This window comes from Lutjanus erythropterus, chromosome 15 (assembly GCF_056507025.1).
Source record: "Lutjanus erythropterus isolate fLutEry1 chromosome 15, fLutEry1.hap2, whole genome shotgun sequence".
NCBI lineage: Eukaryota > Metazoa > Chordata > Actinopteri > Lutjaniformes > Lutjanidae > Lutjanus > Lutjanus erythropterus.
The window spans coordinates 20,601,474-20,625,754 of NC_139331.1; the positions used below are offsets into that span (position 1 = coordinate 20,601,474).

The following is a 24,281-nucleotide window of genomic DNA, read 5'->3' on the forward strand; positions in this document are numbered from 1 at the left end:
CCAAGAAATGCTTTTAGGAAGTTAGTTAAGTTGGTATCGTGAAGAGAGATTTGTGAAGAGGATGAGGGTGTGCAGATGGATGTGTTTTTCCTCCCTCTAATGCCATTTAAAGGTGTCTCACAGTAACTCTCTGCTGTCATCCAGCTGTTATTGGAATGCAGCATTTAATTTCACATTTACATTTTGGATTTTTTTGCAGACACTTACAACAGATAATACTTAAAGTAGGTACACTTATACAAAATGGAACAGCAAGAATTGTTTGCAGTTTGTTAGTTATAAGTGGTGCAATGAACAAAACAGAAACCTATTAGACTGATATAGTTTGATGATATTGGTTATAAAAGATACTTTCCATCTGTCTATCATCAGCTTATGCAGTATGTTTGCCATGAGTGGCTAAAGAATGCAGGACATATTTCAGAAAGTAGCTCCTGATGTAGTTTACGTAATCTCTCCATCAAACTCCATCGCTTGTAACAATCTGCAGCATATGGCTGAGTAGCCTCACAGCTGAGCAGACGGTGCTACAGCATCTGTTTATCATTGTAACCTCTTTATCATAACTCTGTCATAACTACATTTGAGGACTCCCTGCTGCAAATGTTTTTCTTTGTTTGCATTCCTAGATGCACAAACTAAAATTAAGCAGTTAACAGACACACAGAAGTTTGGTTGATAGGCAATGCTGCCCAAACACCAGGGAGCAGTCAGCATCATGAGCCTATTAAAATTCTACTTGTTATCATCACCAGGTGTAAGCCGGCAAGTCATCAACAACTGCTAGGCTAAAAACAAGGCTTACCTAGTCCTTGCAGGCCACATTTTGGCCTTTGTCATGATGATCATCAAATTAGTTTTTCTTATAAATCTGAAAAATTGAGCATGACAGTGGTTGCTTGTTGGAATTAAGTTTTGTTACTGGGTGAGCTAATCTGCTCCATAACAAAACATGAATCATCTGAATAGTCACAACTCCCACTGGGACATACAGATTCTGACCAGTATCAAGTGTATATTATTCAGAAGTTCAGCTTTTGTGAGTGTCTCCAAAAATGTAGATTTCTATGTCTGTTGTAATGTTATGAAGCAGTCTGGTTTCTTGTAATGTCCGAATTAATAATAATGCTTAAATTCAGAAGTTTAGCCTTATTGTCCCATTTATTGTTTCCTTATTAAATGTATACAGTTGTGAACTTGGATGCTTGCTTATAATACCATTGCACTATTCTGTGCATCTTAAACTGAGACCATACTATTCAAAAACGCTTAATTAAAAACTTTGCAAATCTCCATTAGTTGCATCTGGCAGTTGTGATGGCATTACAGTAGGTGCTTCACCATGTTTTGCCTGGTCGAGTTATATGATGATACTACAGTAAAATGCATCTCCTTGGGCAAGCTCCTCTCCAGACATCAGGACTTTTGCAAAAGTTGCCGTTGTAATCACTGTTTCTTTGCACTGCTGACTCCCTTCTCTCACACATTTTTAGCCTCTCTTGCCCTAATGCTGCTACCTCATCATCAGCAGCAGGGATCCGTTTCCCTGTTACATCATCTACGGCAGAGTGTAATGGCTGGTTTATTTAGTTAGATCTTGTGGCAGAGCCAAATGTGGGGATCGAGGGAAGATCAGAGGAAGTCTCCTGCTGCTGCCTCTGGTGGTTTTTAAAAAGAAGAGCTGGAAATTGTTGTCTGTCTGTCTGGGGGGTTGCTTAAATAGCAGGATGCCATTTAAGGAACTAAAGCACAATAAGAGAAAATACAAGAGTCATTCATGACGTTGTTATCAGGAAACCAACTGTTACTTGATGACGTGCAGAGAAGGCCTTTTCTCTGCAACTCCCTCTCATTTTATTCCCTTCTGTGTCTCTGTGTTGCTTTTGGTTACATAATCCTCGCTGAATGTTGATAGTAATCCGCGTTCTCCCTCCCCCTCCTCCTGCCTCTCTATCCCTTCCTCTCTATGTGGCCTGGACAGGTTAAGCCGAAGAGGACTCTCGCTGGTCGCCGGAGGAAAAGATGTGCGATGGAATGGTAGCGTTTCAGACGAGAGCCCTGTCCTCCTCTTCTTCCTCCTCCTCCTCCTCACTAGCCCACAGGCTGGCTGCCTCCGCACTTCTCCTCCTCTTCACCCTGCTCCCTCATGGTCACGCATCAGGTAAGAGACGCAGACACACAAACCCACACATTTTTCCCCCTCTCTCTGTCTCTGCTCCCACATGATACACATCGACTTAGCCATTCTCATCCGTCTCTCGTGAATTGATTGAGGTTATTTTCCCCTTGTCTTGCAGGTCAGTTAGATTAAATTGGCTTCCTTTACCCTTGGCTCGGTCAGGTTGCTCTGCCTCCGAGCGGCAGCTGAGAGCTCAATCCCACACACTCTGCGATTCCATTCACTGCCCTAATGAGTCACAACAGTTTTCCTCTGCTATTGAGTGAAACAGAGAGATGATGTTGTCTGTGGTCACGTTACTGCCATAAGGTTTTAATCAGCCATGACATTTACTGTCCTCTGAGAGCTTTTAGAACAGCAAGCCAGCTCTGGTTCCTAGTCCACAACAACCTTCACATCAGGTTTTGTATTTCAGTCTGTTAGATTAGATTTAATCAGAGATGTTAGATTATTATCTTTGAATGTGAGGAATCGGGTCCTCAAATTGAGCTGATTGTTGTGTAGTGGAGGAAAATTTGGTTCAAGTTAAAGGGATAGTTCCAATTATTTATGGGGAGTTGAGGTGCTTATTGATAGTTATTGTATTATCTACAGTAAATGGCAGTCAGCACGCCCCCAGTTTGGAGAAGCAGAGAGGGGCACCAGCATGGAAGCTAAGCAATGTACTGCTGTGGATGTGGTCAGTAACAAAAGGTATTTTAGCAACTTAAAAACAGGTCCATCTAAAAAATCACAATCATTTTTAGTGTACGCTTTGTTAAAAAAAATTCAGCAACAGCCTTTTCTGTTAGCCAAACTGTGTTAAATAAGTTAAACAACACTGTCCAAACCAAATATATATATATTGTTTTAAGTTAAAATACATTTTGTTGATGAATCTGTCCATAGCAGTACATTGCTTAGTTTGCATGCTGGTGCTTCTCTCTGCTTCTCCAAAGTGGGGGCATCTACTCGAGGTAATACACTGACTATTGATAAGTGCCTTATACAAGGCCACTTCAAATAATCCGGACTATCCCTTTAATGTAAACATCGGTAATTCCGGTATTTTTCAAGCAACATGGGACCAAAAGAGCTTGTGTGTGTCCTTTGTTTCTTCAAAAAGAATACCATGTTGATGATGGCGCGTACTCAGTGAACCCTTCACTTGTGCCAGCTTTCCTTACACTTCAGCCCTCCAATGTTCCAGTCCCCTCCCCCCAAACAAACACACTCTACCTACACACATGTACTACCCACACACGCACACACACACTCCCCTCACATAGCCAGCTTGTGAAATGTGCCAGATGTCCTTGCCACAAAGAGGAGGCGGACTGTGTATTTGTGAATAAGTGAACGTGTGTGAGAGGTTCTTTAAGGCTCTGGGATGTTTTTAAAGCATTAATTTATTTCCTTTCGTAAATGTCTTCATTAAATGGATGTGTGTATGAGTGTGAGATTTGGCAGCAGAGGGAATCAACAGAGAGATGGGCGGATGGATGGGCAGGGGGAGGGCACTGCTGATCCCAAGTGTATCGTCTCTCTCTCTCTCACTCTCTGTCTTATGTAATACGCATGATTCATGTAGAGCCCAGAGGGGCTGGTATCACGCTCACGTTCTGCATCCAACACACTCAAATACAAACACTGCCTACCAATACCAAGGAAATGTGTCCTCAAATCCCCAGCCCACGTGCTCTGTGTACTGTATTTGTGTATATACGTGCGTGCATGTGTGCAGACCTATTTGTCTGTGTGTGCTGCTCATGCTGTGCTTATTCATGGATGTTATACATACAGCATAAGGTTATACCTTATAAGATTATAGTGTATCAAACAGAAGACCCTATATTGACCATGTTTGTGACAGTTGGTGCATTACGTAGGGACAAATGTGCGCCCAAGAATTTCTTTCCAGTACCCATGATGCACCTGTGCCTTTAAGACTGCCAGTCAACTGATGGAAAAGGACAGATAGTTCTCTTGACTCCACCACCACTAGGACTATTTTCAACTGGCTTGTGCGATTTATGAACTGTGCGGTCTGAATCTTTCTAGACATGCTATGCCATTAGGCTCTTGAGGCAGTCTGTGTGAACAGCACACCCAAACAAACTAACTTTTAATATTTTTTTTAATAGTTTAATTTGTTTATTGTCATTGGTATTATTTAATGTTGTAATTAGAGTAGCATACATGTAATGGAAAATTCTTCATGTTGCTTTGAGCGGACTGACTGGTTATCTCTAGGTGTTGTAATAGTTGTGTATTTTTAGCATAATTACTTCCTTAAAGTACACAAGGCAGTATTTATGCTGACTCACAGTTCAATGGTCCTGGTTCTTGAAAATGCTTTATAGTACTTGATATTTGCTCTCTTGCATTAAATGAATAGAAGCTAAAATATGTTAGGAACACCTGGCTTATGCTCAGGTCTCTAGTCTGCCTATATTGAAATAATCTTCCCTTACATGTTAATGATGAATGAGTGGTCGTCTTTTCAGTTCAGGCACTGTAGTATGAGCTTTAATATTTAATTAATATTAAGGAAGGAAAGAAGATAACAGCTTCTTGACAACAGAGGTAACAGAAAAAAGCTAGAAAGTGTTTTGAAAAGCTCCTGGAAATTTGACTTGTAAAAATGCATACATGATATAAAAGCTGAGTGTCTCATTAACTCCACAAAAATCTCAGTGTAAATACATGTTCATAACTGTTAGAAAACTTTGTTAAAAAATAGCTCATTTTGCTGTTTAGACCATTTCTCAAGACTGTAGACGTGATGGATCATGTTTTGATTGACATCTCCCTCAGGAGTACTGGCACAGAAGCTAAGCAATGTACTTCTGTGGAAAGGGCCAGCAGCAAAAAGGTAATTTAACCACCTAAAACAAAACAATATTGAGAATATTATCAGTGCTTCACTTTACCATTGAGAAAGCCCTTTCTGACAGGGAACCGAGACCACCATCTATGCTCTTTTCAAAGCCACCAGACTTCTTTGACAAAACAATAATAATTTTACCTCATAGTACATGGGAGTTGCTGGGCTATTGCTGCCTCAATTGGTTAGTTTGTTTGTGTTATTGTGTGACTCTGGTGTTTTAACATGTTCGTTTGGATCTGAAGTAATGTTATGTTGCTTTGGATTGAAGCAGCAGTAGACCAGTAACGCCTGTGTACTGTGAGGGAAAATGACTAAATGAGTTTGGAACAATATAATGATTTCAGTTCCTCATTGTTGAATTTGCTCAGAGGCAAAAGAAGCAGAGAGGTTTTGTTGCACCCATTTGAGTGTGATAACTGATGTTGAGAATTTTTTATGATTGGTTCATGGAATTAAATGTGTAATTTTCATATTAAATGTCCAAGCATAATCATGCCCAAATTCAAACTCAGCATGAGGAAAGTATTAATAAAACTTGCATGACAATATCTGAATTTTGGATTTAAATTGATTTCTAATACTTTTTAGATGATTACTATTATATACATAGATACATAATAAGTATACAAAATGACATAGTAATGAAATATTGTATATTTGGTTTTCCAGTGGCTTGAAGTGAATATGCGCTAAACTAAAGTATATTAATATCACCAGGGAATGTCTTATACACAGGTTTCTGGGCAACCTGTATTGAAATAATCTTCCCTAACATCTAGTCGACGTCTGGCCGTTTTTTCTGCAATTGCTAGTTCAGTCACTTAGTATAAACTTAAATATTAATCAGACATCACAAGCAATTAATATCAGGGAAAGAAAGAAATAACAGCTTCTTGATAACAGAAGTAACATAAAAAGATAGATTTTTTTTTTAAACAAAACCTACTGCTCCTTTCTAATAGCTTTTCAGTTGATTTTTCGTGATGATGAAACTTGTGCTTATGGATGAGAAATGGGTTCACTTTCTCACGCTCGAACAAGCAAACACAGCCAAGAAGAGTGAACAGAAATCAGAACAGCACAGAGGCAGTGTATGCAAACACAAGAAGACATAACAGCAATTACAACAACAAAAAACAACTGAGACATGGATTTCTGTATTTACAGCATGAAAGTATGAAATTAAATCTATAATTAGACATATTACCATAAAGATGAGGCGCTCATTTTAAGGCTTTAAAGACATCATGTTATTAGTTCGTCTGTTCACCGGCCTGCCTCTCTCTGCTGCTCAGCATACATAATTCACATAGGTAATCCCTTGACGTGTTCCAGGAATGGAGATTGCTTTGGAAATTTTCATGAATATGAAATTTCATCACTGCTGACAGGCTTATTCCAGACCCATACAAATAATAGTGTGAGATATGAATAGAAATGGATACTAAAAAAATATACTGTACAGTATTTGCATACTGGAACCCAAGCTCTAAACACCAGAAACCAGTTTAGTACAACACAGAGTGGTATCAGACTAGTACTTTTGGTCTGTGGGGGTTTATGTGTCACTTTTGGTCTTTCTGTGGATATAACCGTTTTTAGAAATTTGGCCTTTAAGTGATGGAGAGTAAGCCAGATGAGAGACATTAAAGGTTGTGGTACTCTTTGCTCCTGTTTCGTCACCTTTAACAAAGAAAGGAAAAGCTTTAAGCTTCCGCATTGGTGGCTTCATGTTCTCTGTGGAAAGGTCAGGATAACAATTTCGTGTATCTGTTAATATGCTCTGTTAGGAAGTAGTCACAAAGCCTTTTGGGAGCGAGGTATTTTTAGAGCCAATCACAGTCCAAGTCATGTCTTTTTTATCTGTCATTCAGCTCCACAGTGTAAACAAGATTACCAGCAGGGTAGCTGCTGAGCTAATGTAAATGGCTCCCTCAAATTTGTGTTTGTGATTATTGCGTATGATTACGTTTGTGTTTATGATTCAGGGCAATCTTCCAAAAGTAGCAACATGCTAAACAAAACATCCTCTGCATTCAAGCAGGGTGCCAGTAAACAAACACATCAACAAAGCAGCACCTTGGGTTTTGTGTATGCACAGGATAAATGGCATCAGTCTGGATGATTTTTTTGTGGCACAGTGCAAATATTGCTTGTTTCATGTCGTCTCTGAGTCTATCTGACATCCCACTAATGTTGGCTGCATAGAGCTCAGTTCCTAATATGGTGTCAGTTCCTTACAGTGAGCCTTTGTGGTTTGTTTCAGAGGAAGTGGACCTAGACAGTGAGTCAGAACTGTGAGAGGAGAGATGGGAACTCTGAGCACCAAAGGGTCTATTCACATGATCACATGCCATGTTTTCTGCTCTAACAGTGTTATGTGCTGGGAGGCAAAAAAGACTCAGACCATCCTTGTGGGTCCACTTAAATAGATAAACGATGCCCTCTGAAAACCCATTGTCTTCTGAAGTTGAGTTAAAGCTGTACAGGAAAAGTGCCAGCGAGGACCAGAAGTCTCCCACAAACAAGCCCACTGTGTGCTCTGTGTGGCGCTGACGTTTATGTATGTCCATGTGTGAGAACGGGAAATGGCTTTCCCCGGGAATGGAAGAAAAGTGGAGTCATGGGGTAAAGAAAAGAGCAAGGTGAAACGGGAGGAGAGCAAGAGTGCTGCCTTTGTAATTTCCTCTGAGACTTGTGTTTGTTTTTGACAATCGATTGTTGTCCAGTCTTGGCTGGAGTTGAATACATTTTTCTCCACCTGATGAAGGCCTATTGCACAGGCGGATTCCTTTGTTTTGGCAGGTCTTGCATCAATGTGTAGGACCTAACACGAGGATATGAGGATGTTTTCTCGAAAGCCGAGTTGCTCAAGGAAAAAGGACTTGACAACTCCCTTTTTCTCTTTAATAACAGAGTAGACTCCAGCGGCTAGCATAGCGTCATTGCTCTGACCACAGAGGAAAATAGCTGAATGAGCCATGCCCTACTTCTGGCATCTTCAAACAGCTGTAGTCTTTGAAACTTGTTGCTTTTTGTAGCCAAACAAAATTGTGTGTGTGTGTGTGTCTGCACAAAAAACCCACACTGTTGGTTTCCCCTCACACAAAGTTTGTTAGATAGGCTGGGTTTACAAACAGTCCAGCCCGAGGGGAGGGGGAAACAATGGGTCCTGTGCAATTAACTGTTCAGAATAGTCCCCTAAAGTCCTGTTAGCAATGCGGTTTGCAGGCAGGCAGCAGTAAAGCAATACGTTGGCTACTAGCTCCTCTCTGAAATGTGAGAACAAAGAGGGTATTTAGGGGGGTGTTGGAAGCCACAGGCCAAACCACAGCAAGCTGCTGCTCCACTAGATCACCAGTCTGCAATTAAGACCGCTAACTCGCTGTGTGAGTGCGTGTGTGTGACTGAGTATATTGAGCACAGCACAGCCCCCTCCTCTATGATGTCTCTGTTCTTCTGTCTTTCTCTCTTTAAGGCTTCAGCCATTAGCCAGGTGAGACCAGAGCCCATTAGAGGCAGTCTGGTCGAATCCATCAGCCTTTCTCTTTCATTACCTGTGTGTTTATCACTTGAGCCATCACTCTGAGTTGTCACCCTGTCATTTAACAGCTCTCCCACCCAATCAAGCCCTAAAGGGAAACTTAAAATGCCTCACCAGATGACAAAACCCTTCATGGAAACAGATACTGCAGTGCGGACAGGCGATGCAAGACCGTTTAATCCCATTTCTTGAAGATCCCAGATAGCCAGAGCTGCCACTTCACCAGCTAACACTAATAATAATAATAATTTCATTTATCTAGCACCTTTCAAAACCACCGTTACAAAGTGCTTCACAAATGGGGACAATTAAATCAAGCAGGAAAATAATGAAATACTAGCTTAAAGGCTTCACACTTTCTAAATTTGAACAAGCTCACAAGCTTATCATAGGATGTTAGTTTCATTTTTTGACTACTACTTATTTTTATTTTATTTTAACTGTTTTGGGTGTCTGTCACCCCATTTGTACCTGGTATTAAAATGGGATCTGTATCCAGATATGTTATGCCTTTGTGTATACACCAATATTTTTAATGCGTTCTCATTGTTCTCATTGAGATCGTATCACTGTCCTCCAGAGCCAGACCTGCTCAGGAGTAATTTGGGGTGGTGGGAAAATCAACCCCTAAAATTCACATCAAATTTCTTAACTATTTTTCCCCTCTTATGAATTCGGCAAATTTTTCTTAAGTTCTTCCTCTTTTGTATAAAAAGTATTGTCTGTCCAGGTATTTTCCCACTCATATTACTTTTTAATTTTTCTCAAGGTTCTCTTTAATAACACACCTGCCTTTAATAGCCCAGAAGAGACATATAGTAAGTAATTTGAGGTGTTTTCTTGCCTGTTTTCTCTCTAAATTGTAACAACAACCTATATTTTATATTAGCTAAACAGTGATAAATTTATCGATGTTGTGCATGGATGCCAGTGCATTATATATATTTTCTGATGAAGCGTGTTAAAAAATATACTATATCTGTTAATTATAGTATTGAAAGTACCAAAGCTATAACAGAATATAAAGAATTAGAATAAGAATCAAGACCTTAGTTCATTTCAGTCTTGTCCTGCCTCAATTTTTGCTTGCAGCATAGCAAAACATCATAGTGTTAAGTCACTTTTTCTCTACTAGCACTGTGTGCAGGTTGTTAATTAAAAAATGAAGAAAAAATATTGTTTTTGTGTGCAGGTTGTTAATTAAAAAAAGAAGAGTTTAAAGTTTACTTTTTTTTTTTTTTTTATTACTCCTGATACAGATATTTTTGGTTTCAGGTTTATGTGCACAGTGTGCTGCTGACCACCATCTTGTTATTTCTCCACTGGTGACAGCAGGTGCTGTGTAGTAAAGGTTAATGAATGTCAAAGCAAGGGAGTGGTGGCACCGGCAGCACCAGGCAGGCACACCAACTGTCAAAGCTGATAAGGTACAAAATAAGCTAAGATATATGTAGCTGTATTTATAACCAAGCTCTTTCTGGTTATTTTTTTTATGCTAATGCAGCGGATGTAATGTGAAAACCCACGCAGTTTCTAATAAAATCGCCATGTTACTTAGCGTTGTTCAAAGCTTTGTTTTTTGGGCCTCTCTCCAGAACTTGAGGATTATTTTGAAGCTACATTAAGGCTGGGGAGAGGAGAGGCAGGTTGTAAATTGTTTCCCAGTGAAATGTGTGTGGTTGTCTGAAGCAGCAGGCAGTCATAATGATTTCCAAAGGGCCTCATCTGAGGGACCAGCCTGCTGAGTAGAGGACATCTCTGACTAATGAGCTGCTAAATATATCCCCCAGTCTCTCCTGTCTTCTGTTGCTTCTGTTCATTCTTTTTCTTTAGTGTTTTTTCTTTGCTTTCATTCTGTGTTTTTGACTACCATTGTACTTTTTTTGTATTTTGGATTTGCATTGTCAAGCTGTCTCCACAAAATCTTGCCAAAGTACATATTCCTGTTAATCTCTCTCTTTTTTACTTATTTATCTCTGTTCTGTCTCCTGTTTTCTTCGTCTGTCTTGTCTTTTTTTCACCTCCTCTTTGATGTGTGTTTTTCAGGCCCACTGAAACAGCATGGGCTGATTTTTTATTTATTTTATTTTTTTTGTACACCGTTAGTCAACAGCAGCATTCTGTTCAAGCAAGTTCATCGGCTTACACATAAGGCACCAAGCTGCATCCTACACACATATGCTGATTTTGCCAATTGTTGAGACATCTGTGCCGTACCAGACTGTGAGCAACCATGTCAGAGCTCATGACGTGGGTACAGCATGAATGATTGGCTACACACACACAGCACAGGAGGGTAAAAGATGATATCTTGATGACAAGTTGAAGGCTTAAGGTTTATTAATCTAACCAGTTTTCTGTGGCTTTTGCCATTTCCCTCAGAATATCATGAGAAACTGCAAACTGATCCACTGACAAAAAGCACAGGAAAACATTCATATCTTGGTCTGAGATAGCAGTTTTTTGTGCACCTTGGTGGCAAATAAAGCTTTTCTTCCTGGAACTGCTTCACAATAAAGTTTTCTAGCAGTTTCTAGACTTTTAATGTAGAACAGCAGCAGCAGTAGTATATGTTTGGCTTGCATTAACACTATCTTAAAACAGTAATTACAGTTCCGTGCCACAGAAATTCTTAGGTTAGACAGCAGCTACTAAATTACTGACAGCTGGATATAAACAGCGGTTTGTCTTTAGCCGCCTGCATGACCATCAGTTTAGCACAACAGTTCAGTCGAGAGTGGCAGACGACTGTCATGTTTGGACCGAAATATCATCAGTCAGCCAGGGTGGTTATCACCTGCTGTGAATCCACAGTGGAGTACTGTGGAGTGGAAATGCATACAATCATGCCTCGGCTTGCCACAGCTGTAGTGAGAGAGTGGAAATTGGGCAATGCTGTACTACATCAGGTGCAAACCCCTTAATCTGTTGATTCAGCTTTTAGGTTTAGTCCAAGTTTAGCTTTTGTCAGAAGTTCTTTGCTAGTTTACTTTCTAAATGAATTACCTTAGGTGTATAGAGGCTACTCAAACACAGCCAGTCTTAGGCAGAAAAATAAAATAAACCACTTGATCTGACAGACATGCTGATATTGAGTTGAGGGGGAGGGCTGGGCTGTACATGTGCTATCCTGCTGCATTTTCTGTTGCTTGCTGTCATGGGTGGAGGTAGTGTACAGCTGTTTCTCTTTAACTCATTACATTTCAGCAGAAATGGCTCCATCATAGCTGACTTCTTTGAGGCCATTTCTTCTTCAGTAGACATTTAATTGTTGAGGTGAAAGAAGGGATGACAGTCTACAATTCATGATTCTTAGCTTAACTATCACATTGACTTCCTAATTCACAGATCCTATTGTAACTCTTTGGTGACCATGGTAATTAGTTAGGAAAAAAACCATTACCAGTGATGAACAGTTCATAAGTCAATGTTCTTGTCCTAACTGAAGATATGAAAAGTGTATCACTCAAGCATCCCAAAATCTTGAGATGAGATAAGATGAACTTGTAAATTAATTTGTTACAACAGCTCAGGGATCTAAAACATGAGTAGAAAAGAGTGAATGATAAAGTTTGCTTTGTTTTAGTGTAAATTTCCCAAAAAGAACATCTCTGGATTTCACTACAGATGTTACCAAAACCTCTAACTCATGTCTTGAAGTTAAATGTCTGTTGTTATTTTAGCTCCACTTTTTATGTTTCAATGTATGTTTCAGTATGTTTCAATAAAGAATGAGAAAAATAGTGGTTGTTGCAATAACAGATGTAAAAGTTGATAAACGATGTTGGATTGAGTATTTAGGATTCCCTAACCTGAGATAAGATAGGATTAAGCAAGATAAGATAGGATTCCTTAAATTAGTTAGGATTTGCTTCTGTAATACCAAATCCTACCTGCAACTTAGACTCTTCCAAGCTTAAGTACACTCTTCCTTAGTACACTCCCTTATCTCTTTCCAGAGTGAAGTCAGAGCTAGGGTTGCCACAATATCAGATTTTCACAACACAATTATCGTCGCAGAAAGAATTCAGCATAACGATATCATTGCGATGCCTACAGAAAATTTTGAAAAAGAAAAATATAATGCTGTCAGTTCGATTCATTTTAAACTTTGTTTATTGTGTGTTTTACACTCAAAATGCAAGTGTAGGGAGGTAAATAGAGTCTATAACCATATGACATACTGACATCTGACAAAAATTGCAATTACTCTTAATGGATAGTGATTTTGCCTGGGTCCTCACTTAAAGCATTACCTCTGTATTTTCTATACCACCCTTTTTGGCACAGCTAGAATTCAGGTTTTTCTTTTACATGGCACATGACTTGGTCTCATTTTTTATCTGTAGGATTTCCCAATTAGTATTCAATATTTCCTTTCTTCTTCTCATTATTTCCTGATTTTTGTCTTTGTTTTGTTCTGTCTAGTCCCATCCCTCAAACTCTAACCAGTCCATTAGAGGGAGTGTTGAGATGTTTAGTGGCCAGTTGGCTTAGCTCCACTCTAATGCCCTCTGTCCTTATTACATCATCTGTAAACAGCTCTCTGTAACAAACAACAGCCAAATGGCGCAAGTCTTTGTAAAGGCTACACTGGAATCCATTTGGATTATTGTGTCAGGATTTATGAGAAGCATGCCTCTGTATGTCCATATTCATTTGCATATCTATTTGTCTGTACATTTATAAATTAATATTTGAATCTATATTCAATTGAAAAATAATGACAAATGGCCATCGCAAGCTATCAGAGTCAAAAGACATATTTTAATTGCCAGCTTAGTCTGACCAACTGCCAAAAAGCTCGAACAGTCAGTTTACAGTGAGAAATATGAGCAACTCTTCACAATTTGCGAAGCTGCAACCTGCAAATATTTGATGTTTTTCAATTAGTAAATGACTGAAACAATTATCAAAACTGGATGCATTTAATTTTCTATTGAAAGCCTAATCCTTTGAGCACTATAAGTAACAGCTTTTTTAAACATGTTATCTCTAACAGCTTGTGTTTGTATGTGTGGGCTGAAGTCGTCGTCATTAACTGTAGATGTCAGTTGGGCTTGAGTCACAAATTTGATTATTTATAATTTATTTGGCACATTTGAAAATAACACGAAACGTGACTTACTGTGACGTGCATGATGACTAAAGACTCGATGACTTATAAGTTAGAACATTTATATCAGTATGCATAAGTTAACTGTATCGTCTGTTGTTTATTGTGCTGTGCTTCTTTTCATATTTTCGGCTACAAGTTACAGAGGACTGTAGGTGATGCTGACATGCTCTTCATGCTGACAGCAAGCCCATCCAGGCTTTGGATAAGTTTCATATCTGTGTTTGCGTCCACAAACTGTTTGCTGTGTTGGAGGTCTAGCCAGCAGTATAAATAGTACTTTGTATCTTCCTCATGATGATAAACAGTAGTTTGTTGGTAACTCTCTCAGTGCACTTCTTACTGAAAATGAAACTCTTCTCATTAAGTATTTTTGACTTGAGTGAAATATTTCAATCAGAACTTTTGCACTTTGTCAACTTTACTTGTTTTATTGTAAAAACGTTAGGCTTCAGTATAATATTTAGTGGTCAGCCGATGTAGGTTTTTTTAATGACTGATGCCAGTATTTAGAGAGCAGGGTGACCAATGGCACATATCCTGTATGATTCAGATACCAAAGCAATACACGTCATGTATAATTCCATGCCCATTACAACATAAAATACATGTTTATGTGTGTGTGTGTTTGTGTGTGTGTCCAGCCAGTAACTGTTTTAGATTTGATTTGCTGTCATTGAGGATGGGTAAATGTGTCACCATGTAGAAAAGCCTATTGTGTACTGAGGAAATTTAGACAACCAGGCTTTGAATCCAACTTTTCTACGATTTTATTTTTCACTGTTTCACCTGCAGATGTGTCTGCAGACAAATGCAGATTATCAGCCTGATTAATTGGCCTATCACTAATTATCTTCTTATGTATGTTATGAATTCAGTGTTATCTGGCAGCAGTGGTTATCTGAAATAAAAAATTCATAGTTGACTAGATTTGAAGCTTTCTCCAACTTGTCTTGATGTGGTTCTCTTGGCGTTTACTTGAGGTTAATGGATGGTTGCCCAGGAGTTTAACATTTTTGAGGGAAATGTTTTTTTGTTTTGTTTTTTTTTATCTCTTCCAAAATACAGGTAGGCTGGTAATCCCAGCTTTTCCACTTTTTTCAGCTGAACTGATGTACTGATACCAGTGAGTGGGGAGGTTCTGATCCAGAGCCATGTCTGTCTTCTAATATTTAGCATCCAGCACACTGAACATAGTTTATCACTTGCTAATGCATGCTGATGTATTCATTTAAATTGCTGGCCGCTGTTTATTTATATTGTGTGCTCAACTGTTCATTCGCTCACAGTGGTGTTAGGAACAGCAATTGCTATACCCAGAGTAAACAAAGATTCCGATATGGATTAGGCTTTAATATCAGTTAGTTGATACAGTCTGTTATAACTATCAACCCTGGGGACAATCCAGGCATTTCTTGACAATGTAAGTGGACTTATAGTGTCTGCACTTACTTTTACGTCCTTTGTGCCTCCCTTATGATTAGGTAATTGGTAGCAGTCTATTTTGAGTTGACAGGAATCTGCTCTTTATTGTCTTTTCAACACACAGTAATTTAGCACGTAAGAACAAGGGGTGTAAGATAATATTGATATATCAATAAGTTTCGTGTTTCAAAATGTGTCACTTTTCTCTAAATAGATTTGACATCATGAACAACCTGACTTACTCAATATCTGGCATGTCATTTTTCTTTATCTAAAAAGCAAACTATTCAGTCAGGGTGTGTTACATTATGACAGTAATGCAACTACAGTTTCAGCCACTTTCAAGCACATTATCCAAAATCCAAGCACTTTTCTAACCTTAAAAACACTATATTAAATTTTATGCAGTGCAACCTCAAATTTTATACTCAGATTTTATACATATGTTGTTGTGTCCCTTATACTATGACACTTTTCCTGAAACTAAATAAAAACAAAAAATAAAATGTTGATCATTGTATCACCAAATTCTTGCCAATACACATCCTTCTTAAGAACATTTTGTTGTGAAAAATGCAGGATACTCATTGACAACAAATGACATGCCACTTCTCTCAGCAGAGTATGTGTTAAGAGGTTATACACTTGGTGACATTTGATCACCCCCTTGGTGGCTTGCTAAAGCAGTTGCCCTATCAGAGTTCAGTTGTTCTTCATCAGGGTGATGATGTACTAGGGCTGTAACAGTGCCCGCATTGTTAATTCTTTGGAGATGTAATGCAAAGTGTTGGACTGAGTCTTTAATGTTAGGTCTTTTTTCCCTCTGTTTTTTGCAGGGATAAATCACCATAATCCTATATCCCAAATGGCAGAAATAAGCAATTATTTTGTTAGAATTCTTCCTGTTCTCTGCAGTATGAATGCTCCATTTAAAGTCACTTCCCTCATAGCTGCTGTGTTGTCTGTAGAACAGCATGTGCTGTGCTATTGCAGTGAACCAAACAACCCCAATGTGCCGGTAAATAAGAAAAGAAAAGAACAACCAGCTGCAGACTGAGCTTTGTCTTACTGCAGTTTAAGAAAAAATCCATAGTATAACAGCTCTCAACAGACTTTAAACTGCCCTCACCTCACCAACATATCAGCATGCCAGCTCTGGTAAGCAGGGTCGGGATTATCTCCCTGACTTTCACCTTCAACAAATGTCCCAGGCTCAGCACTCATACCTCTGCTGGCTGCCAGGCCCAGGCTGCTGAAATATGATCAGACCACAGTTGCATTGACAGTTTTTTTGGGGGGGTTGTGTGTGTGTCTGAACACATGCACGTGTGTGTAGGAGGGGTCCCACACGCTCTTTTGTTTTCCTCTGAAAGCTGAGAAGAAGGAATGTCTGCCTCCCAGCTGTCCTCAGCAGCGAGGGTGATAGAAGAGAGAAGGGGGAGCTTACTGTTCGCATTCGCTAACATCCTCCCATCTGTTACTCGAGGGCAGAGTGTGCGTGTATGTGTGTGTAGGCTTGTATCTCTGGGTTGGAAAAGAGGGTCACACAATGGTGCTCCCCCTTGCCCTCACCCACTTTGGCCTCGCATGCATATTTAACCCTTCAAATGCAAAGTTGTCTGTTGTCCTATTCAGAGGCACGCTGCTTAAATCTGTCACTTTGCCCCCGTCCCTCAGTGAGCTGGGACAATGGGGTGTAATGGCAGCACACGTGGCTTGCTAAATGCATTGCAACAGCAGGGGAGGAATGGGTGGGAAGGTGGAGGATGTGTCTGTCTGTTAAGAGACTTCCTTTACCCAGGGTGTATGCAGCATGTGTGTTTGTTTCTGTGCTTTGCAGCTGCAGGAAGAGATGTTACGAGTAGACCACTAAGTTCTCTGGAAATGCTCCTCTGGAAGCCCATGACTCATGTTTGCTGGTGAATTTCCTGTTTACTGAACAAATGACAGTGTTGACTTTGGAACCAGTCAACAGCATGGACACTGGTTGGCCTTTTTAGGTGTAGGGTGATGAAGTGAGTGCCCACCAGGGTTGAAAATCTAATCTAAATTTTTATCAAAATTGCAAAATGTCCCACAGCAATTTACAAATCACAGGAGATGTAAAATTTGTTAAAGGCCAAACATGTGTCTGCATCATATTCCACATTAAATATTGTCGGGCTGCAGATATATTCTGGCCTACACATCATATTCTACCATATACCTGTACTTGTTTGGTGCAGATCCCTGCAAAAATCACACCACAAAAATTTCAATGTTTTTTAGTGAAAATGAGAATAATGATGGGAAAATTGTCATTACCTCTAATATCACAAATCGTATCACAGTGCAGCACCAGTCAGAATAATTGCAATTTGATATTTTTTCAAAATTCCTTTTTCCAACACTCAGATTCATGCCTGTTTGTAGTTTTTGAAATGGGGTTATATGAAGTAGGTACTTACCTCAGTCAGTTTATTACCTACCATGGATGGTGATTGGCACATCACCTAAAAAAGGCCCACCTAAAAAAATCTACACCAGTCTAAGTGCACACTGTATTTAGAATATTTTCCCCACTTTACCTTGCTGTCAGACAGCCTTTTTCAATGGGAAACTGCTGTTTTAAGCCAAATAATGCTGTCTCCAAAGCAACAGAACAGCTTAAGCCAAAGCAGTAATTTTATTATGCTAAACACAAGTTTCTGGTCTACTGCTGCCTCTATCTGTTAGTCTGTGTTATTGTGTGTATTGGTGTTTTAAACGAGTAGTTTGGATTCATTGCAGTCACGCGATAACACAAACAAATCAACAGATCGAGGCAGCGGTAGACCAGCAACTCTTGTGTTGTATGAGGTAAAATAACTGATTTTGCTAATGGAGTCTGGTTTAGCGAGGGAGAGCATTCTGTAAATATAGCAAACATTTGAACTGATATTTATTCATTTATTTTTGTTTTTTGATATATATATATATATATATATATATATACATATATATATATATATTTTTTTTTTTTAGCTACGCTTTTTTTTAAGAGGCTAAAATGTGTTTTGCTGCTGTCCCTGTCCATAACAGTATATTGCTTAGCTTCCATGCCTGTTTGTCCAAACTAGGTGTGTCGACTGCCATCTACTGTAGATAATACACATAATCGATAAATACCTCATGTAACCCCACTTCAAAAAGTCCAAACTATCCCTTTAACCATTCACACATGCATTCACAACACAGATAGGATGTCAGTGAGCAACACAAACCTGCTGTTTACAAAAGCGCCTTGGGACACTTGCAACCTACACTTGCACAGTGAGTAAACTGTCCGCCTGTATATGTGTGTACTCAGGCTTTTGTATAAATGTGCCAGCACCTCCCTCACACTGCCTCCCTGTTCTTCATCCTCCTCCTCCGCCTCCTCCCCCCTTCCTCCTCAGTTAGGTCCCTCCACCTTCCCCCAGAGGCCCTGGAGATGGAACACAAGTGCTTTTTGGAAAAAATGGGTTTCATGCTTTAAAGTTTCAGCTTTGTTCTGCATTCTTTCTGCCCTGCAGTAATACAAGTTCACCTTTCTAAGCATTTTTTTCACATTTCTTTCCCACAACCTTTCGCCTCATTCAACAAAATCTGTTTAGTTCTCTTTGAGTAAGGGCCCAGCTGTTATGAGTAGACAGAATATGAAAGCAGTGGGACTGTGTGTGTTTGTGTGTGTGTATGTGTCAGTGTTACTGCATGACAGCTTCTCACCCTCTCAGAACATGATACTGCTAGTATCGCTCACTCAGACAGTAAGCATCCTATGTTTCAATTCCGTGTCACCCACCCAGGTCAGTGTACACAGTTGTCACTTCATACTTTGAAGTGTATGACTGAAAGCTCATCTGTGATGTTTGTGTATGTGTAAAAGAATGAACGTGAGTGCAGGAAGCTTACTCTTTACACATTTATACACTATATCCCATTTGAAGTTGCGCTATGACTTGCCTAAGAATTTCTATTTTAGTTTCCGTGACCAATTGATGTTTGAAATACTTTCAATCTCACTGGAATTGAAGCCAGATTCTGTGTGTATATGTGTGATATCTGAAGATAGCTGACCAAACTTTTAGCCTAAAATTGTCATTGTATTGGCCACTACACTGTACACCAATCTAATCACTTTCAATTTTAGGACTCCAGAGATCATAGATATGTCATTTTCACAACCTTACTAACAGATTGTTTTCTAAAATTCTGAGAGCTTGTTGATTAATCTGAATTACAGATTTTCATCTTGTCTTTATATATAATCAAAATCACAGTCTAGTTTATTGGCCAAGTATTTGCACACACACAATGAAATTGACTCCAGCTTTCCATTGCTCTCAGTGTATGTAGAGATATAGAATAGATGGAATTGAACAGGAAAGCTTAATAAATAAAGTTGAAGAGTGTGTGTGTATACTCTTCAACTTTATTTGTGGTGCTGTTGAAATGTACGTCAAAACCTACAAGTGTTTCCATTATTTTGTTCACCCGGTTTATACCAATTATTTACTTGATTATACAATGTCTGCAAATAGTGAAAGAAGAAAACAACAGCTCTTAAGAAAGAACTATCCATCAATGGCAGAATTGAGTTGCAAGCTCTCCTATATTCTCCAACACTACCCCACTGTGGGCTCTGCTGCACTGTACTGCACTCTAATAACAACAGCTTGGCTAAAAATCCCATGGATTAGCGGGAGAGATGGGGGAACGTGGCAAAAAACAAAAACACCCTCAGCCCAAAAATGACAGCAACATCATCAAAAACAACAAAAACGGAGGACTTGGAGAGAGGCCAACAGAGGAACAAAAACATATTTACTAGGCCAAAGAGAGCATCATCATCCCCTTGGTCTTTAGCTTAATCCATCGCACAACCCCCTTAGCATACATTGACACACACAGATTCCCCTGCTTCCGCACTTTAAAACACACACACACACACACACACACACACACACACACACACACACACACACACACACTGGAAAATGCACCCTCTTTTATGGCCTATTGTTCTATGAAGAGACCAAACAGCTGGTTGCAGGAGTCATCAGTATCTGATCTGCTTTAGAGCGCTCCCAGCTTGTAATAGAGGATAATTAGAATTTTAATTTGCCGGGGCAAAGAGGGCTAAAACCCTTGTCCCCCCCACCCCCCCTTTTTCCTCAATCCACCTACCAGCTCTTAGCGGGTGAGTGCCATCAGTAACAGATGGAGAAAGGGAGATATTCACAGCCAGGCAGGCACTTCAGAGCAAGACAGGGGATTTTAACGCCCCCCATGGCCTGAGTCTCCTACGGCAGTGCCTTAAGGCGCTGGATGTTGGGATTAGCAATCAGCCTTGTGGGCGCTCTGTCCTGGCCCAGTCCTCCCACTACATGAAGTGTTTCTCCAACCTTTTAGCAATTAAGCTCTTTGATCAGCTTACAGTGGTGTGCCCAGAAGATTTAGAATAGTTTAACCTTTTGTGTCCATTTTATTTAACTCAATATGGCAAATGCCAGACCTTAAATACTGTTGGAGTCTTCAGTGGATATCAAAAGCAAGCATGGGATGATGTCTTCATCTTTAAACACACATGTACTAAGGTTGGATATAGTTAAGTTTTTTTCTGATATCCACGTTAAAATGATATTTTTAAAATGGTGGAAGTGCCAGAACTGATACTTAAAAGCTCCTACAGTGAGTTTTTAACTGGTTATGAAACTGTCTTGATTTATAACTGATGTCTCGAAAATGACCTACAGAAGTTAACAAGACCATACGGGAGAGGATCGACTGTTTCTGTATAGTTATTATTAGTACCTGCCACTGGGTCAGATTCCTCATGAAATTTTATGGAACAAGCCTGTGTTAACTGTTAGCAGTTTAAAGAATACCTGTGTATATAAATATAATGCAAAACACTCAAGATTTACATAACAAATTCATATGATAAATAAAATGTAATTGAACTACAAAAATAAATAAGAAAAATAAATTGAGTTTTGTATTGTGCTTCTACAAACTTATGCAATGCTTTTGCTGAAATATTATCATATTTGTATCATATACAATATACATATACATATAAACAATTGTTTTTAAACATTTGTTGCATGTCTTGACCAGTGTTGGAATCCTTTCGAGTGAAGTACAGCCACACTTTAGACCATTTATTCTGGACTTTAAACCAGGGTAAGGTAAGGTAGCTAACAGTAAGATGAAGTTACCTACTGCCAGAGCCATGTAGACAAAGTACTGGCGTAATGTTAACTAGCAATTAGGGCTAAGTGGTATATTGATATTATAGGGATATGAGACTACACATTGTCTTAGATTTGTTGTTGTCATTATATTGTGATATATCACATAACTGTTGTCTTTTCCCGGATTTAAAGGCTGCATTGCAGTGAAGTGATGTAATAGTCGGAACTTACAGCCTGTTCTTTTATGTGCTTTCACCTACTCTGTCATTATATCTACATTATTGAAGATTAATTATCAAAATCTCATAGTATCAATGTTTTGTGAAAGTGCCAATAGTCAGTCATACAATAATGCTGCAATATTGTAATATTACAATATTGTCAATCGATAGCTCATGGCACTGAAATAAAGCACCAAAATCTACATTACAAGTCAATTTGGTAGGTAACGGTCATATAGGAACTGGTGTCCTGGACATGTCTATAATGTTTTAATTAAGACAGACAAACAGTATAGTACAGTACTTTATTGATCACAAACTCGGAAATTCTTGTGTTACAGCAGCAAGTCATCAGACAGTATGTGGACATGACAGTACATGTAAATACCTGAGGAGAAAACAAATGTGCAATTAGCATATAAGTTTGATGTAAGTTATGTATCTTACACACTCTTTCCAGTAGCTTTCACAAGGCACTGGTGACTCTGTGTTAGTCATTATTGTTTTCAACATTTCTCAAAAATCCTGTTCTCTTGAGCAAACTCTTAACATCAGACCAGTGGGAGAACAGCTTGTGTTTAACTGTGACTCATTCTCTTCCTCATAAGCACAAAACATGGCGTGCTGAAATCCACTCTGGCATTGCTTAGTGCATTAATCAGTTTTTTTTTTTTTTTTGCCCTGTGTGAGTTTTCAAAGCCAATTTTCAATCTAGGCTGAGGGGGTGATGGAAAAGGGAGTGACAGTGCGGTTATATCTTAACCACTCTACCATCTCTGGATACACAACCAGTATTCATTCTTTCCTTTAGCACAGTCTCTCCATTTGTGTTAGCCCAACCCACAGTGTGGTATGTACTGTAGCTGCCTCCTCTTCCCATTGTTGCTGCACAGAGCCTCTCCCTCACACATAGAAATATTGGTCGACTTGCCGCGACATGTCTCTTTCTGGCTTGTAATTACTCAGGGCCACAGTGCTCCATGATGCTGACGTTCTTTCTGTACTTTCTTGCTCTGCTCTCCCCCTGACTGTTTACGTGATGATGAGTATCTCTTCCCGTCAGTATTTTTTTTTGTTCTCAGCCACTTTCCTTACTACTTTCAAACCTCACCTTTCTCTTTCCTGGTAATTTGCAACTGAAGTGCCAAGTTTTTGATGTTGAATATATTTAGATATTTCTAAGGTAGGCTCTGACTTCTTTTGACAAGTATAATCCCATGGGAAAGTGAGTTTAAGTCAAAATTCTTCACTGCTCCAAGTTTAACAAGCACTTTTTTGGCATTTCATCATCTTGGCATGTTTGGTCTTCATTTCCTTTTTAAGCTGACATAGGTACCAGTTGTTATTTTCTCATGGGAGGTAGTGTGCAAGGAAAGTCTGTGTGTGCATTTTGCATATCTAATCTGTATTTGGGGTCCATATTGTTGGTTGCTACTAATGGCATGTTTCTACTGTATGGTACAGCTCGGCTCAATTCAACACACTTTTGGTACCAGGTTTGGAGCATCGAGCAAGCCTCACCATGATCATCAAACATGTAGGAGTATTTTAGACAGAGATGCAACAGTTTGGCTCTCTTTAAGCTCCACAAACTGGACATGACTTATCACAGTGGAACAAATTGCTTCACATGAGAGCTGGAAGTGAAGCACCGAGCGGCCTGTCATTCTGCAGCAGCAGCAGCATCATCATCATCCTGTTTACTTTTTGTCAGCACCCAAGCACAATGTATCAGGATTATCAACATGTGTAATGTGTTTCTGTTAGTAGAAGTCACTTAGGATAGATTTTCTAGATGTTTCTTCATCACCCCGTGATGTCACGTTAAAAGTAGTTTCGGCACTGCTGCTGTTAACTTTATTTTGTGAGTCATCCAATCATGTCATTTGGCCATTTTGTTCTCTCTGTTAACTTTATCAGCCACATGAGTGAGAAATGGCTTAAACTAACACTATTTTCTTTGGCTCACACTGATGCAAAAATGCACTACTAGTGATCATCTTGCCTATGACACCAGTGATGAAATAATTGTATGTCATGACTAGTCCTAGTCAGTCAAAATACTGATTTTTCCGTTCAGTTAAGGGTCAACAGTGATTAGTTTTTAAATTAATATGCATCATTAGCTCGTTTTTGAATTTAAGGTTCAATATTTTTCTGATCAGGCATGGTGTCTCTTAAATAAGGCAGATTAGATTAATATGATATGTATTTTAAGTAAATTAATTGTTATATCATTGAATAATACAAAGTAATTGTTAGATCAATCAATAAATTAATTGATAGATTACTCGATTAATCCAAAAAAAAATCGCTAGATTAATAATTTTAAAGATAATCATTAGGTGCTGCCTGATTGGTGTCCTATCGATCAGCCAATGTCACCTTTTAAAAGTAATTTCAGTATGAGCCTTGTGTTGCTGGTATTACATATTATGACTGTGAAACTGACATTTTTTGTGTGCGTTTCAGTTTAAGGTTGTCACAATACCAGAATTTTAAACTTTGATCCAATACTCAATACCACAGCAAAAAGAGAAAGTCCTAGGCACACAAAATACTTTTTTGTTTGTTTGTTTTTGAAATTAGAGACCTGCACATGGTCACAGAACAAGTCACAGAACTCTGTTTTGCTTTTTGTGCTGCAAGCCAAATTTCAAGTAGGAAAATAAAGACTGAAGTGGACTGAGGTTTCAAATGAGCACTTAGATCTTTTCTTTTTTTTTTATA

The 24,281-nt window shown here is 39.0% G+C and overlaps 1 protein-coding gene across 2 annotated transcripts in view; it reads left to right on the plus strand.

The window, feature by feature from the left end:
* susd6 (sushi domain containing 6) overlaps positions 1-24,281 on the plus strand; it is a 41,564-nt gene that overhangs the window by 7,165 nt on the left and 10,118 nt on the right. For both annotated transcript variants that reach the window (XM_084736931.1, XM_084736930.1), the window contains exon 2: positions 1,982-2,161. In XM_084736931.1, coding sequence (XP_084593057.1) covers positions 2,023-2,161 — 139 coding nt within the window. In that variant the 5' untranslated portion in view covers positions 1,982-2,022. The remainder of the gene's footprint in view (positions 1-1,981; positions 2,162-24,281) is intronic.